Raw genomic sequence first — 13,279 nt, forward strand, 5'->3', positions numbered from 1 at the left:
TCTTGTCCTTTCTTAGGATGCTGCCGCAATGAGGTGCAGGCGCAGCTCCATAACGTTCTATCTCTTGCTGAGTCTCTGCCAGGATCCCATCCCTGACAGGGACCTCTGTCTGCAGCTCAGATGTTCCTCCTTCTCCCCTGTCTGCCTGATAGGTCTTTCCTGGGTCTCACCCAGTAGCGTTCTCCTCTAACTTCCTATCCAACCCCCAGTTTTACCCGAGTGTGAGGAGTGGCCTAATACATAGAACCCTTTGCTCCCCCTGGTGGTTGGAGTGTGAAGTGTAGTGTGTGACTGTGATACCTGGTCAGGTGAACTCCTTTAGTGCCATCAGACGTACCATCACTCCCCCTGGTGGAAGAGCGACAATACTGCAACGACCTGGACTCTGGGGCGCTGCACCTCCCCTTGTGGACAATTTCCTGGACATTCCACATAGTAGTGGTCAGAATTTCTCAGAATCGCCGATTCTATGTCTGTTTCTGTCTTTATCCATCCAAGAATGTCAATGTCCAGCCAACATCTTATGAAACCACAGGCATGTGCAAAGACCCCCCCCCCAACATTCTTCTCACGTGATCTATCTTGGATACCAGGATGTGTATGACAACTCTTTGTATAATATATCTCCTTGCCAATTTATTATGTCACTCTACATTTCCTTTTGGTCTTGGGCCTTTAAAAGCTCAGCCCTAAAAATAAAGACCAGAGAATATTTTGGACAGACAACGAGCGTGTGTCTCTCTGATTATTGCTTCATTGCGTAGGTACCTAAAAGACAGAATACCTGAGTGGGTTGGAAATCCCTTCTCTAACAACTCCATCATAGGAGCAGAAATTAATGGCAGTTACATGATGGACAATAGCAGCACCAGCCAGACCCAGTTGACTATGATGTTCTCAGTTGAGCCTTTGTCATTGTTCTACTATTTTACAGGTCAAAATAGCTGAGTTACAAACAAAGCCTCCAGTGTAGATGTGAACTTAGCCAAAGTTGTGACTCCTTTGCATAAAATAAAATAGTTATACAAGCTTAATCTTTATTTTAGCATAAAATGATTACAGTTCTTCAGAGTTATATGATATTTTATACAGTCATACAGGCATGGTAGATATAAAAAATAGAGTAAAGAAAAATTCTAATTTTTTTGCACACAATCTTTGTATTTATTTCAATTTATATTTTTTAATATTAGAGCAGCTTTCTTATTTTTTAAGTTCTAGAACTTCTAAGGTTCCTTTAGGCAAGAAGTTCATCTTCAGCTCAGAAACGAGGGACAACATTCATCTGGTAGGACTGAGGTCTTGAAGCATTGGTGTTGGGCTCGGGTCTTATGCTCAGATTCTTTCTGTCTACAGTGGGTTCCAAGGTGAACTTCTGAAGTATGGAGGTTAGAAAGAGGAAGAGCTCCATGCGAGCCAGGCCTTCTCCCAAACACATACGTTTACCTGTGAAAACAGAAAGAACAAACACCATAAGTGGTCAAGTTAAAGGCGTTGTTTGATTTAGAAAAAACATTTTTAATTGCCCTTTTGTAAATCAACAGAGAATGGGCAGGCATCCTGTTTTCTTTTCAGCATAATCCAGTTTGAAGAATAATTTAAAGAGTCAGTATGTCATTTTCACTTCCCTAATTGAAGAACTAAATACTTACTGCGTTCCAGCGCCGGTCTTCACCACTGCCTCCAGTGATAGTTCACAGGCTGCAGAGGTGATGTTATGATTATAGCAGACATCACTGCACAGCCAAACAATAAGCTCTGCTGCTCATGCCATCTAAATCAGCAAATAACTCCGAGCTGAATAACTGGCTGTAGCTTGGACATTTACTGTCATTTGTGAAGTCAGCGTTGTGGAGTCAGCGGCGCAGCCTGTAAACAATCATCGAAGGCAGCAGTGAAGTGCGGACACTGCAGCAAGTAAAGTAATTGAGCAAGTAAATAAGTAACGCACATTTATTATTTTTATCCAGAATGAGCTTTTGGATAAAAAATGATCATTCTTGGAAAACACATTTAAGTTTGTAACTTTGCAATAATGTCAAAAGTCTCAATGTACTGCCAGTAATTTGTATTAGATAATCTTATTGATTTATATAAATAGCCAAGAGAATACCTTATGAACAAAGTTAAAACATAACCTTTAATACTACTAATATAAAAACATTTTTATGGACAGTAAACGTGATAAAGTGCAGGCAGTGCATAAATACCAGTGCTCAATAAAAAAAATGGTTTAGTCTCACCAAATCAGTTGTTTGTTCCTGGCAGGAGCTTATTGATGCTTGGAGGGGGAAGGGGGAAAATTGGTTACTATACTACCCCAGTCGTGCCCCTGTATTGCTCCTGCCCTGACAAGGGCAGTACCCAAGTCAGGCTAGATACTTGTACCCACCACACATAAATTAGACTTCCCTACGCGTTTCCTCTCACATAAGGGACATTCATCAGGGGAATATAAGAATATAAAGAATTGTGGGATATTCTACTTAGAAAAAGTGCCCCTCCATCGGGAGGTGACTACTATTGGTCCATACCTAAAACCGGGTGCATCGGACACATAGTAGTCACCTCCCGATGGAGGGGCACTTTTTCTAAGTAGAATATCCCACAATTCTTTATATTCTTATATTCCCCTGATGAATCTCCCTTATGTGAGAGGAAACGCGTAGGGAAGTCTAATTTATGTGTGGTGGGTACAAGTATCTAGCCTGACTTGTTTACTGCCCTTGTCAGGGCAGGAGCAATACAGGGGCACGACTGGGGTAGTATAGTAACCAATTTTCCCCCTTCCCCCTCCAAGCATCAATAAGCTCCTGCCAGGAACAAACAACTGATTTGGTGAGACTAAACCATTTTTTTTATTGAGCACTGGTATTTATGCACTGCCTGCACTTTATCACGTTTACTGTCCATAAAAATGTTTTTATATTAGTAGTATTAAAGGTTATGTTTTAACTTTGTTCATAAGGTATTCTCTTGGCTATTTATATACTTTCTACTAGAGATTTTCTTGAAGTATTCTGACTGGATACATCTTGCTTTTTGGCTTGTTATATTAATCTTATTGATTTGCCATGGTTTTACAATGTCTCTGTAAAAAATATTGAGCGTCCTTGATTTATTGATAAACTGTTCAGAAATAGTACAAAATCAAATTGATAACCCTGGTTAAAAGTCATGACATGCCAGGTTAGCACCTTTCTATCATAGACAATAGCTCAGACCTTTTCTGAGATGCCGCAAATTTCTCAGTCCAAAAAAAATCTTTGAGTCGTGTCTTTAACTGTTTTATGTGATAAATGTAAATTAATTCAGTGGCTTTAAAGACACACACAAACAATTGATTACTAAATCATATCAAGTAAAATTTCTGATCTTCCTAATACCAGTCTGTCAACCTACCATATAAAAATATTTTCACATACTGAAGCTTAAATTCAGTATTCACAGATCACAATCAAGTTATAACATCTTACCTGTAAAGAATGGCATAAAGGCATCACTCTTCTTAACACAGCCTTTCTCATTAAGAAAGCGTCCGGGATCAAACTCCTCTGGGTTCTTGAAATGTTTGGGGTCTTTCAGAACAGAAGTCAGAACTGGGAGCACCAAGCTTCCCTGAAAGAGAATGTATGAATATGCATATCTAGAAAAATGGAATTGTTAAAAGTGAGGTCTGTTAAGTTATTCCTATGAAGTAGAGATGAATGAATCTGCTGAAATTTGTCTTGGGCAGAATCGATTTGGTCCAAATAAAATTTAGTCCAAATTGAAAATGACCTGAAAAGACATTTTAATATGCTATGAGGTTTCTCCAGAAGACACAGCTCTTGCTTGGCCCTTTCAGTCTTTGGATTGATCTTTGAGTCTTCCGGCTTTGACTAGACCTCACTTAGTCACTTGGAACACGATACACGTCATTGACATTAATAATGTGTGAGGATAGTCAGTGACAGAAAATCCAAAGACCAATCTAAAGACCAACTCAAAGACAAGAGGGAGCAAGAGGAAGATGTTTTATGATAAATGCTTAATGAAAGTGTATGTTTGTTTTAAGATGTATGATTCAGCACTACACAATACAGGGTTGTTAGCTAAGTGTTGTTATCTGGAAGTAAGCAGGTAGATGGATGGGGCCTAGTTAATTTAAAGTTGCAATTTTAGTTGCTATTTAAATGAGTAGCAGTGAGTCCTCAACACAGTAGTCCAGTGGGTGTGGCCAACTAGAGGGCACTGCCCCAGTCTATACTAGTGTATGGAAGCGACACCACTCCAACTGGGCAGGCTCTGGCAGGGATTATGTATAACACATATATACCCTCTGGTCCTGACTTAAAAAATGGTGAATTCCCGCAGCGTAAAGTGAGTGTACTGAGGGAATTCATAAGTCTGCAGTCACACAGAGTGACTGTAGGCTTATTGATATTGACAGGACAATCACTGCAAAAGGAGATCAAGCCACAAAACTTTCCTAGACCCTGGTTTGCATTCCAGGAGATGAGTTAACTTCTAAAATCTCAGTCACTTTCCTCTTTACCATTCTCCTCATGAGATGCTGTTATCAGTCCTATGTAAGGTTGAGCACATGTTTTAAAATTTAAATTCACTGAGTTTGCCAAATTTCTCCCCCAAAATTTGATTTTCAGTAAATTTGTGCGAATTTCCATATTGGAAAGCTTGTATTTTCTTGGAAAATATATGTAAAGGAGAGAAGAGAAAGAGCTCTGGTGACCATGATAGCTTACACTCTTCAGATGAGAGAGAGGACCCCACTGACCATAAGAAGAGTTTTCACACTACAGATGAGAAAGAGTGGACCCTACTGATCATAAAAGTTTACACTCTACAGTAGAGAGAAAATTACTCTGACCATAAGAGCTTAAGGTACCTTCACACGAAACGACTTTGTAGCGATATCGCTAGCGATCCGTGACGTTGCAGCGTCCTGGCTAGCGATATCGTTTAGTTTGACACGCAGCAGCGATCAGGATCCTGCTGTGATGTCGCTGGTCGCTGAATAAAGTCCAGAACTTTATTTGGTCGTCCGATCGCCGTGTATCGTTGTGTTTGAAAGCAAAAGCAACGATACCAGCGATGTTTTACACTGGTAACCAGGGTAAACATCGGGTTACCAAGCGCAGGGCCGCGCTTAGTAACCCGATGTTTACCCTGGTTACCAGCGTAAAATTAAAAAAAACAAACAGTACATACTCACTTGCGCGTCCCCCAGCGTCAGCTTCCTGACACTGAGCACCGGCCCTAAAGTGAAAGTGAAAGCACAGCGGTGACGTCACCGCTGTGCTGTTAGGGCCGGAGCTCAGTCAGTGTCAGGAAGCGGACGCCGGGGGACGCGCAGGTGAGCATGTACTGTTTGTTTTTTTTACTTTTATGCTGGTAACCAGGGTAAACATCGGGTTACTAAGCGCGGCCCTGCGCTTAGCAACCCGATGTTTACCCTGGTTACCCGGGGACCTCGGCATCGTTGGTCGCTGGAGAGCGGTCTGTGTGACAGCTCCCCAGCGACCACACAGCGACTAAACAGCGACGCTGCAGCGATCGGCATCGTTGTCGCTATCGCTGCAGCGTCGCTTCGTGTGAAGGTACCTTTACACACTAAAAAAGAGAGAAAACACCACTGATGATAAGAGCTTATTCTTAAGAGATTACACATTACAGAAGAGATAGAGAAACAACCCAGATGATCATAAGAGATTACAACCCTTAGGAGAGATATAGATAGAGAGAAAAAGAGAGAGGACCCTGCTGACCATAAGTGTTTACACATTAAAGGAGAGAGAGAGAAAAAAATGACCCTGCTGACAATAGGAGCTAACACTCTACAGATGAGAGAATAGACCTTGAAGAAAATAAGAGCTTACAACTACTGGAAAGAGAGAGAGGAAGCTGCAGAACATAAGAGCTTACACTCTATAGGAAGGAAGACCATGCTCACCATAATAGCTTACAAACTAAAGAAGAGATAGAAAAGGGACCCTAATGATCATAACAGCTCGCACTCCACAGGAGATAGAGACACAGTGAGCAAGAAAGAGAGAGAGAAACCTATTGACTATAAAAACTTACACACACTATACAGTGGTGGAAATAAGTATTTGATTCCTTGCTGATTTCGTAAGTTTGCCCACTGACAAAGACATGAATAGTCTATAATTTTAAGGATAGGTTAATTTTAACATTAAAAGATAGAATATAAAAAATAAAATCCAGAAAAATCACATTGTTTAAGTTATATAAATATATTTGCATTTTGAAGTGAGAAATAAGCATTTGATCCCTCTGGCAAATAAGACTTAATACTTGGTGGCAAAACCCTTGTTGGCAAGCTCAGCAGTCAGACGTTTTTTGTAGTTGATGATGAGGTTTGCACACATGTAAATAGGAATTTTGGTCCACTCCTCTTTGCAGATCATTTCTAAATTTTTAAAATTTTGAGGCTTTTGCTTGGCAACTCCAAGCTTCAGCTCCCTCCATAAGTTTTCTATAGCCACTCTATGGCCTTCTTGTGCTTCTTTTTGAGCCAGTCCTTTGCTGCCTTGGCTGTATGTTTTGGGTGATTGTCTTGCTGAAACCATTTTTAATGTCCTGGCGAAGGGAAGGAGGATGTCACTCAGGACTTTATGGTACATGGCTCCATCCATTTTCCCATTGATGCAGTGAAGTAGTCCTGTGCCCTTAGCAGAGAAAAGCTCCAAAACATAATGTTTTTACCTCCATGCTTGACAGTGGGGATGGTGTTCTTTGGGTCATAGGCAGCATTTCTCTTCCTCCAAACACAGCAAGTTGAGTTAATGCCAAAGACCTCAATTTTCAGTCTCATCTGACCACAGCACCTTCGCCCAATCATTCACAGAATTATACAGGTGTTCATTGACAAACTTCAGATGGGCCTGCATATGTGCCTTCTTGAGCAGGGGGACCTTGCAAGCACTGCAGGATTTTAAACCTTTAAGGCGTAATGTGTTACAAATGTCTTTTTTTTGGTGACTGTGGTCCCAGCTGCCTTGAGATGATTAGCAAGCTCCCCCTGTGTAGCTTTAGGCTGATCTCTCACCTTCCTCATGATCAAGGATACTCCAAGAGGTGTGATTCTGCATGGTGCCCCAGATCGATGTCGATTGACAGTCATTTTGTATTTGTTCCATTTTCTTACTATTGCACCAACAGTTGTTTCCTTCTCACCCAGCATCTTATTTATGGTTTTATAGCCATTTCTAGCTTTGTGCAGGTCTATGATCTTGTCCTTGACATCCTTACAAAGCTCTTGGTCATAACCATGTCGTGGAGGTTAGAGTCTGACTGATTGAGTCTGTGGACAGGAGCCTTTTATAAAGGTGACTATGTAAGACAGCTGTCTTTAATGCAGGTCTCGAGTTGATTAGGAGCGTCTAACTGCTCTGTAGGAGCCAGATCTCTTAATGGTTGGTAGGGGATCAAATACTTATTTCTCACTGCAAAATGCAAATAAATTAATATAATTTATACAATGTGATTTTCTGGATTTTACTTTTGATATTCTATCTCTCAATGTTAAAAATAGCAGAGATCAAATACTTATTTCCTCCATTGTAGGTATGGCCGCCACTAGAGACAAAGGGATCCAATCCTGTCCGATGTACTCGATTCCTACATACTGCATTTGATTCATAGACTGAGAAGATTGTATGCTCCCCTTGTATGGGGGAAAAAATAATAAATCACTGATAGGGGTTTGTTATAAGTCCCCAAAAATAATGGAAGCAATGGAGAATATCCTCGTAAAGCAAATAGATGAAGCTGCGACTCAAGGAGAAGTCATTATTATGGGGGACTTCAACTACCCTGAAACAGATTGGGGAACAGAAACCTGCAGTTCCAGTAAAGGTAATCGGTTTTTGACAACTATGAGAGACAATTACCTTTCACAACTGGTTCAGGACCCAACAAGAAGGGGGGCACTGCTAGACCTAATATTAACCAACAGGCCAGACCGCATATCAAATATAAGGGTTGGGGGTCACTTGGGGAATAGTGATCACAAAATAATAAGTTTTCATGGCTCCTTTAATAAGATGTGTAGTAGAGTGGTGACAAGGACACTAAACTTCAGGAGGGCAAATTTCCAAAAGGATGGGAGAGGATCTTGGTGCAATTAACTGGGACGATATCCTGAGACATAAAAGTACACAAAGAAAATGGGAGACGTTTATTAGCATCCTGGATAGGACCTGTGCACAGTATATACCGTATGGGAATAAACATACTAGAAATAGGAGGAAACCGATATGGCTAAATAGAGCTGTAAGGGGCGCAATAAGTGACAAAAAGAAAGCATTTAGAGAATTAAAGGAAGTAGGTAGTGAGGAGGCATTAAATAAATACAAAAAAAAATAATAAATTCTGTAAAAAGCAAATCAAGGCAGCAAAGATTGAGACAGAGAGACTCATTGCCAGAGAGAGCAAAAATAACCTCAAAATATTCTTTAACTACATAAATAGTAAGAAACTAAAAAATGATAGTGTTGGCCCCCTTAAAAATAGTCTGGGTGAAATGGTGGATGAGGATGAGGAAAAAGCCAATATGCTAAATGACTTTTTTTCATCAGTATTTACAAAAGAAATTCCCATGGCAGCCAATATGACTAGTGATAAAAATTCCCAATTAAATGTTACCTGCTTAACCCAGCAGGAAGTACGGCGGCGTCTAAAAATCACAAAAATTGACAAATCTCCGGGCCCGGATGAGATACACCCCCGAGTACTGCAGGAATTAAGTACAGTCATTGATAGACCATTATTTTTAATCTTTAAAGAGTCCATAATAACAGGGTCTGTACCACAGGACTGGCGTATAGCAAATGTGGTGCCAATATTCAAAAAGGGGACAAAAACTGAACTCGGAAATTATAGGCCAGTAAGCTTAACCTCTACTGTGGGTAAAATCCCGGAGGGCATTCTAAGGGATGCTATACTGGAGTATCTGAAGAGGAGTAGCCTCATGACCCAGTATCAGCATGGGTTTACTAGGGACCGTTCATGTCAGACTAATTTGATCAGCTTCTATGAAGAGGTAAGTTCCGGACTGGACCAAGGGAACCCAGTAGATGTAGTGTATATGGACTTTTCAAAAGCTTTTGATACGGTGCCACATAAAAGGTTGATACATAAAATGAGAATAATGGGGATAGGGGAAAATATGTGCAAGTGGGTTGAGAGCTGGCTCAGGGATAGGAAACAAAGGGTGGTTATTAATGGAGCACACTCGGACTGGGTTGCGGTTAGTAATGGGGTACCACAGGGGTCAGTATTGGGCCCTCTTCTTTTTAACATATTTATTAATGACCTTGTAGGGGGCATTCAGAGTAGAATTTCAATATTTTCAGATGACACTAAACTCTGCAGGGTAATCAATACATAGGAGGACAATTTTATATTACAGGATGATTTATGTAAACTAGAAGCTTGGGCTGATAAATGGCAAATGAGCTTTAATGGGGATAAATGTAAGGTCATGCACTTGGGTAGAAGTAATAAGATGTATAACTATGTGCTTAATTCTAAAACTCTGGCAAAACCGTCAATGAAAAAGACCTGGGTGTATGGGTGGATGACAGACTCATATTCAGTGGCCAGTGTCAGGCAGCTGCTACAATGGCAAATAAAATAATGGGATGCATTAAAAGAGGCATAGATGCTCATGAGGAGAACATAATTTTACCTCTATACAAGTCACTAGTGCGACCACACTTAGAATACTGTGCACAGTTCTGGTCTCCGGTGTATAAGAAAGACATAGCTGAACTGGAGCGGGTGCAGAGAAGAGCGACCAAGGTTATTAGAGGACTGGGGGGTCTGCCATACCAAGATAGGTTATTACACTTGGGGCTATTTAGTTTGGAAAAACGAAGGCTAAGGGGTGATCTTATGTTAATGTATAAATATATGAGGTGACAGTACAAAGACCTTTCTGATGATCTTTTTAATCATAGACCGGTGACAGGGACAAGGGGGCATCCTCTACGTCTGGAGGAAAAAAGGTTTAAGCATAATAACAGATGCGGATTCTTTACTGTAAGAGCAGTGAGACTATGGAACTCTCTGCCGTATAATGTTGTAATGAGTGATTCATTACTTAAATTTAAGAGGGGACTGGATACCTTTCTGGAAAAGTATAATGTTTCAGGGTATATATATTAGATTCCTTGATAAGGCGTTGATCCAGGGAACTAGTCTGATTGCCATATGTGGGGTCGGGAAGGAATTTTTTTCCCCATGGTGGAGCTTACTCTTACCACATGGGTTTTTTTTGCCTTCCCCTGGATCAACATGTTAGGGCATGTTAGGTTAGGCTATGGGTAGTGTTGAGCGATACCATCCGATACTTGAAAGTATCGGTATCGGATAGTATCGGCCGATACCCGAAAAGTATCGGATATCGCCGATACCAATACCCGATACCAATGCAAGTCAATGGGACACCAAATATCGGAAGGTATCCTGATGGTTCCCAGGGTCTGAAGGAGAGGAAACCATCCTTCAGGCCCTGGGATCCATATTAATGTGTAAAATAAAGAATTAAAATAAAAAATATTGATATACTCACCGCTCCGGAGGCCCCTGCACCTTACCGCTGTTAACCGGCAGCCTTCTTTGCTTAAAATGAGCGCGTTTAGGGCCTTCCATGATGTCACGGCTTCTGATTGGTCGCGTGCCGCTCATGTGACCGCCACGCGACCAATCATTAGCCGTGTCGTCATTCTCAGGTCCTAAATTCCTAGAATTAGGAATTTAGGACCTGAGAATGACGTCACGGCTTGTGATTGGTCGCGTGGCGGTCACATGAGCGGCACGCGACCAATCAGAAGCCGTGACGTCATTCTCAGGTCCTAAATTCCTAGAATTAGGAATTTAGGACCTGAGAATGACGTCGCGGCTTGTGATTGGTCGCATGGCGGTCACATGAGCGGCACGCGACAAATCAGAAGCCGTGACGTCATGGAAGGCCCTAAACGCGCTCATTTTAAGCAAAGAAGGCTGCCGGTTAACAGCGGTAAGGTGCAGGGGCCTCCGGAGAGGTGAGTATATCAATATTTTTTATTTTAATTCTTTACTTTACACATTAATATGGATCCGATACCGATTCCCAATACAACAAAAGTATCGGAACTCGGTATCGGAATTCCGATACCGCAAGTATCGGCCGATACCCGATACTTGCGGTATCGGAATGCTCAACACTAGCTATGGGTTGAACTAGATAGACTTAAAGTCTTCCTTCAACCTTAATAACTATGTAACTATGTAACTATGTAACTATGTAACTATGCTCAGGAAGCTCCAGAAAAAAAGGTGAGACCTCCTGTACTACAGTTAAGAAATCTTTCTGGCCCTGAGAAGGTTCTTATGTTTCTGAAAGGTTGAGACTGGACTTGGAAAGACGATTGGGTGGAGTTTGTGCAGGGAGGACCAAGATCCCTAAAAGAGAGAGTGACCATGTTTGAAAATTTGTGAAGGCACTCTTCTCATACCACTAAGCTACCCATCTTGCTGATACCAACCACCAAAGACTGGCAAATATGATCAAAGATTGAGAGGAGCAGTGTACTCTACCTTTGGAATGTGAAATCCTCTGAAGGTTGTGTCCTTGCTGACAGCATGTGGAAGTCCTGCAGGAACAATATCAGCAAATCTCTGGATCTCATGGATTACGGCTTCTGTATACGGCATTTTACTTTTGTCTTCTATTGATGGACAGCGATCTTTCCCTATTACATTGTCAATTTCATTGTGGATCTTCTCTGAAGTTAACAAAAATGGAACAATGGAAATATTTTTCAATCTAGAATTATATTCAAATTATATCTATTTTGCAAATACAACCAATACAACAGCTGAAGATTGTTTGAAAAGTTAAGGGTATGTGCCCACAATCCAGAATAGCAGCAGTTTGGAGGCAGCTCACCTGCGATGTGTCCAAACTGCTGAGTTATTGGTTACAAGCACAGTGGATGGGATTTATAGAAACCTGATGCCTACTGTGCTCATTATATGCGATAAATCCTCATTGTTCAATGAACACATGCGGATTTACCTGCGTGATTAGAATGCAACATTTTGGATGCAGCTAAAATGTGCTACTTCCAAAACTTTGCTATATCCTGATCGTGGGCACATAGCCTAAAATGGGTATGCTCAATATGTGTCTTTAGGAGCCCACAGCTACCCAGGCTATTCAGTTCCTTGTTGCTGGGAATCCATTGCTCCTTCTTGACTGACATTTCTAGTTTAGTAGATTTGTCCTTCTTCTGAGTTGAATGTGATGCTATAAAACATTCAGGTCTGACAGTGGCATGTTCTAAAGTTTACACTTTTATCACTGTATTTGTATATAGAGATAGAAGGGCCATTGAAAAATTTCAGGAAAGTGAGTGGTGAATAGGAGAACTGCTCTGTAAACAGCCAATGATGTGGTCAAGATACTTATGACTATGCAAGACTGATAACAGTAGATCTGGATCTGGAGCTGAGAGGAAAGGTGGTCAATCGCCGTAGCAACAAAATGTAAACAATGTAACACAAAAGTGCTCATATTGTCCCACTTCCTATGGCACCTAAGATTATCTAGGAATTTCTCTTCCAATACTTCCCCTACAATTATAGCTGGAATAAACCTTTGGAGGAATAAAAATATAGGATATAAACTGGTCCCCTTTAGATTGGATAATGTTCCGCTTGAAACACTGCAGTATGCCATCCCATTCCTTAACCCCTTCCCGACATTTGACGTACTATCCCGTCGAGGTGGGGTGGGCCCGTATGACCGCCGACGGGATAGTACGTCATAGCCGATCGGCCGCGCTCACGGGGGGAGCGCGGCCGATCGCGGCCGGGTGTCGGCTGCATATCGCAGCTGACATCCGGCACTATGTGCCAGGAGCGGTCACGGACCGCCCCCGGCACATTAACCCCCGGCACACCGCGATCAAACATGATCGCGATGTGCCGGCGGTGCAGGGAAGCATCGCGCAGGGAGGGGGCTCCCTGCGGGCTTCCCTGAGCCCCCCGCAGCAACGCGATGTGATCGCGTTGCTGCGAGGGTCTTACCTCCCTCCCTGCCTGCTCCAGACCCGGATCCAAGATGGCCGCGGATCCGGGTCCTGCAGGGAGGGAGGTGGCTTCACAGACGCCTGCTCAGAGCAGGCACTGTGAAGCAGCCTGTACTTCTCGCAGATCGGTGATCTGTCAGAGTGCTATGCAAACTGGCAGATCACCGATCTGTATT

The 13,279-nt window shown here is 42.0% G+C and overlaps 1 protein-coding gene across 2 annotated transcripts in view; it reads right to left on the bottom strand.

Annotated features, from left to right (window-relative positions):
- Positions 1-1,020: 1,020 nt before the first annotated feature.
- The window catches only part of LOC143805899 (cytochrome P450 2C8-like), an 80,360-nt gene continuing 68,101 nt past the window's right edge, over positions 1,021-13,279 (bottom strand). For both annotated transcript variants that reach the window (XM_077285651.1, XM_077285650.1), the window contains exons 7-9: positions 11,608-11,795; positions 3,477-3,618; positions 1,021-1,446 (exon numbers count right to left, since the gene is read on the bottom strand). In XM_077285651.1, the coding sequence (XP_077141766.1) occupies positions 1,262-1,446; positions 3,477-3,618; positions 11,608-11,795 (515 nt within the window). In that variant the 3' untranslated portion in view covers positions 1,021-1,261. The remainder of the gene's footprint in view (positions 1,447-3,476; positions 3,619-11,607; positions 11,796-13,279) is intronic.

Source organism: Ranitomeya variabilis, chromosome 2, assembly GCF_051348905.1.
Source record: "Ranitomeya variabilis isolate aRanVar5 chromosome 2, aRanVar5.hap1, whole genome shotgun sequence".
In the NCBI taxonomy this organism is placed as follows: Eukaryota; Metazoa; Chordata; class Amphibia; order Anura; family Dendrobatidae; genus Ranitomeya; species Ranitomeya variabilis.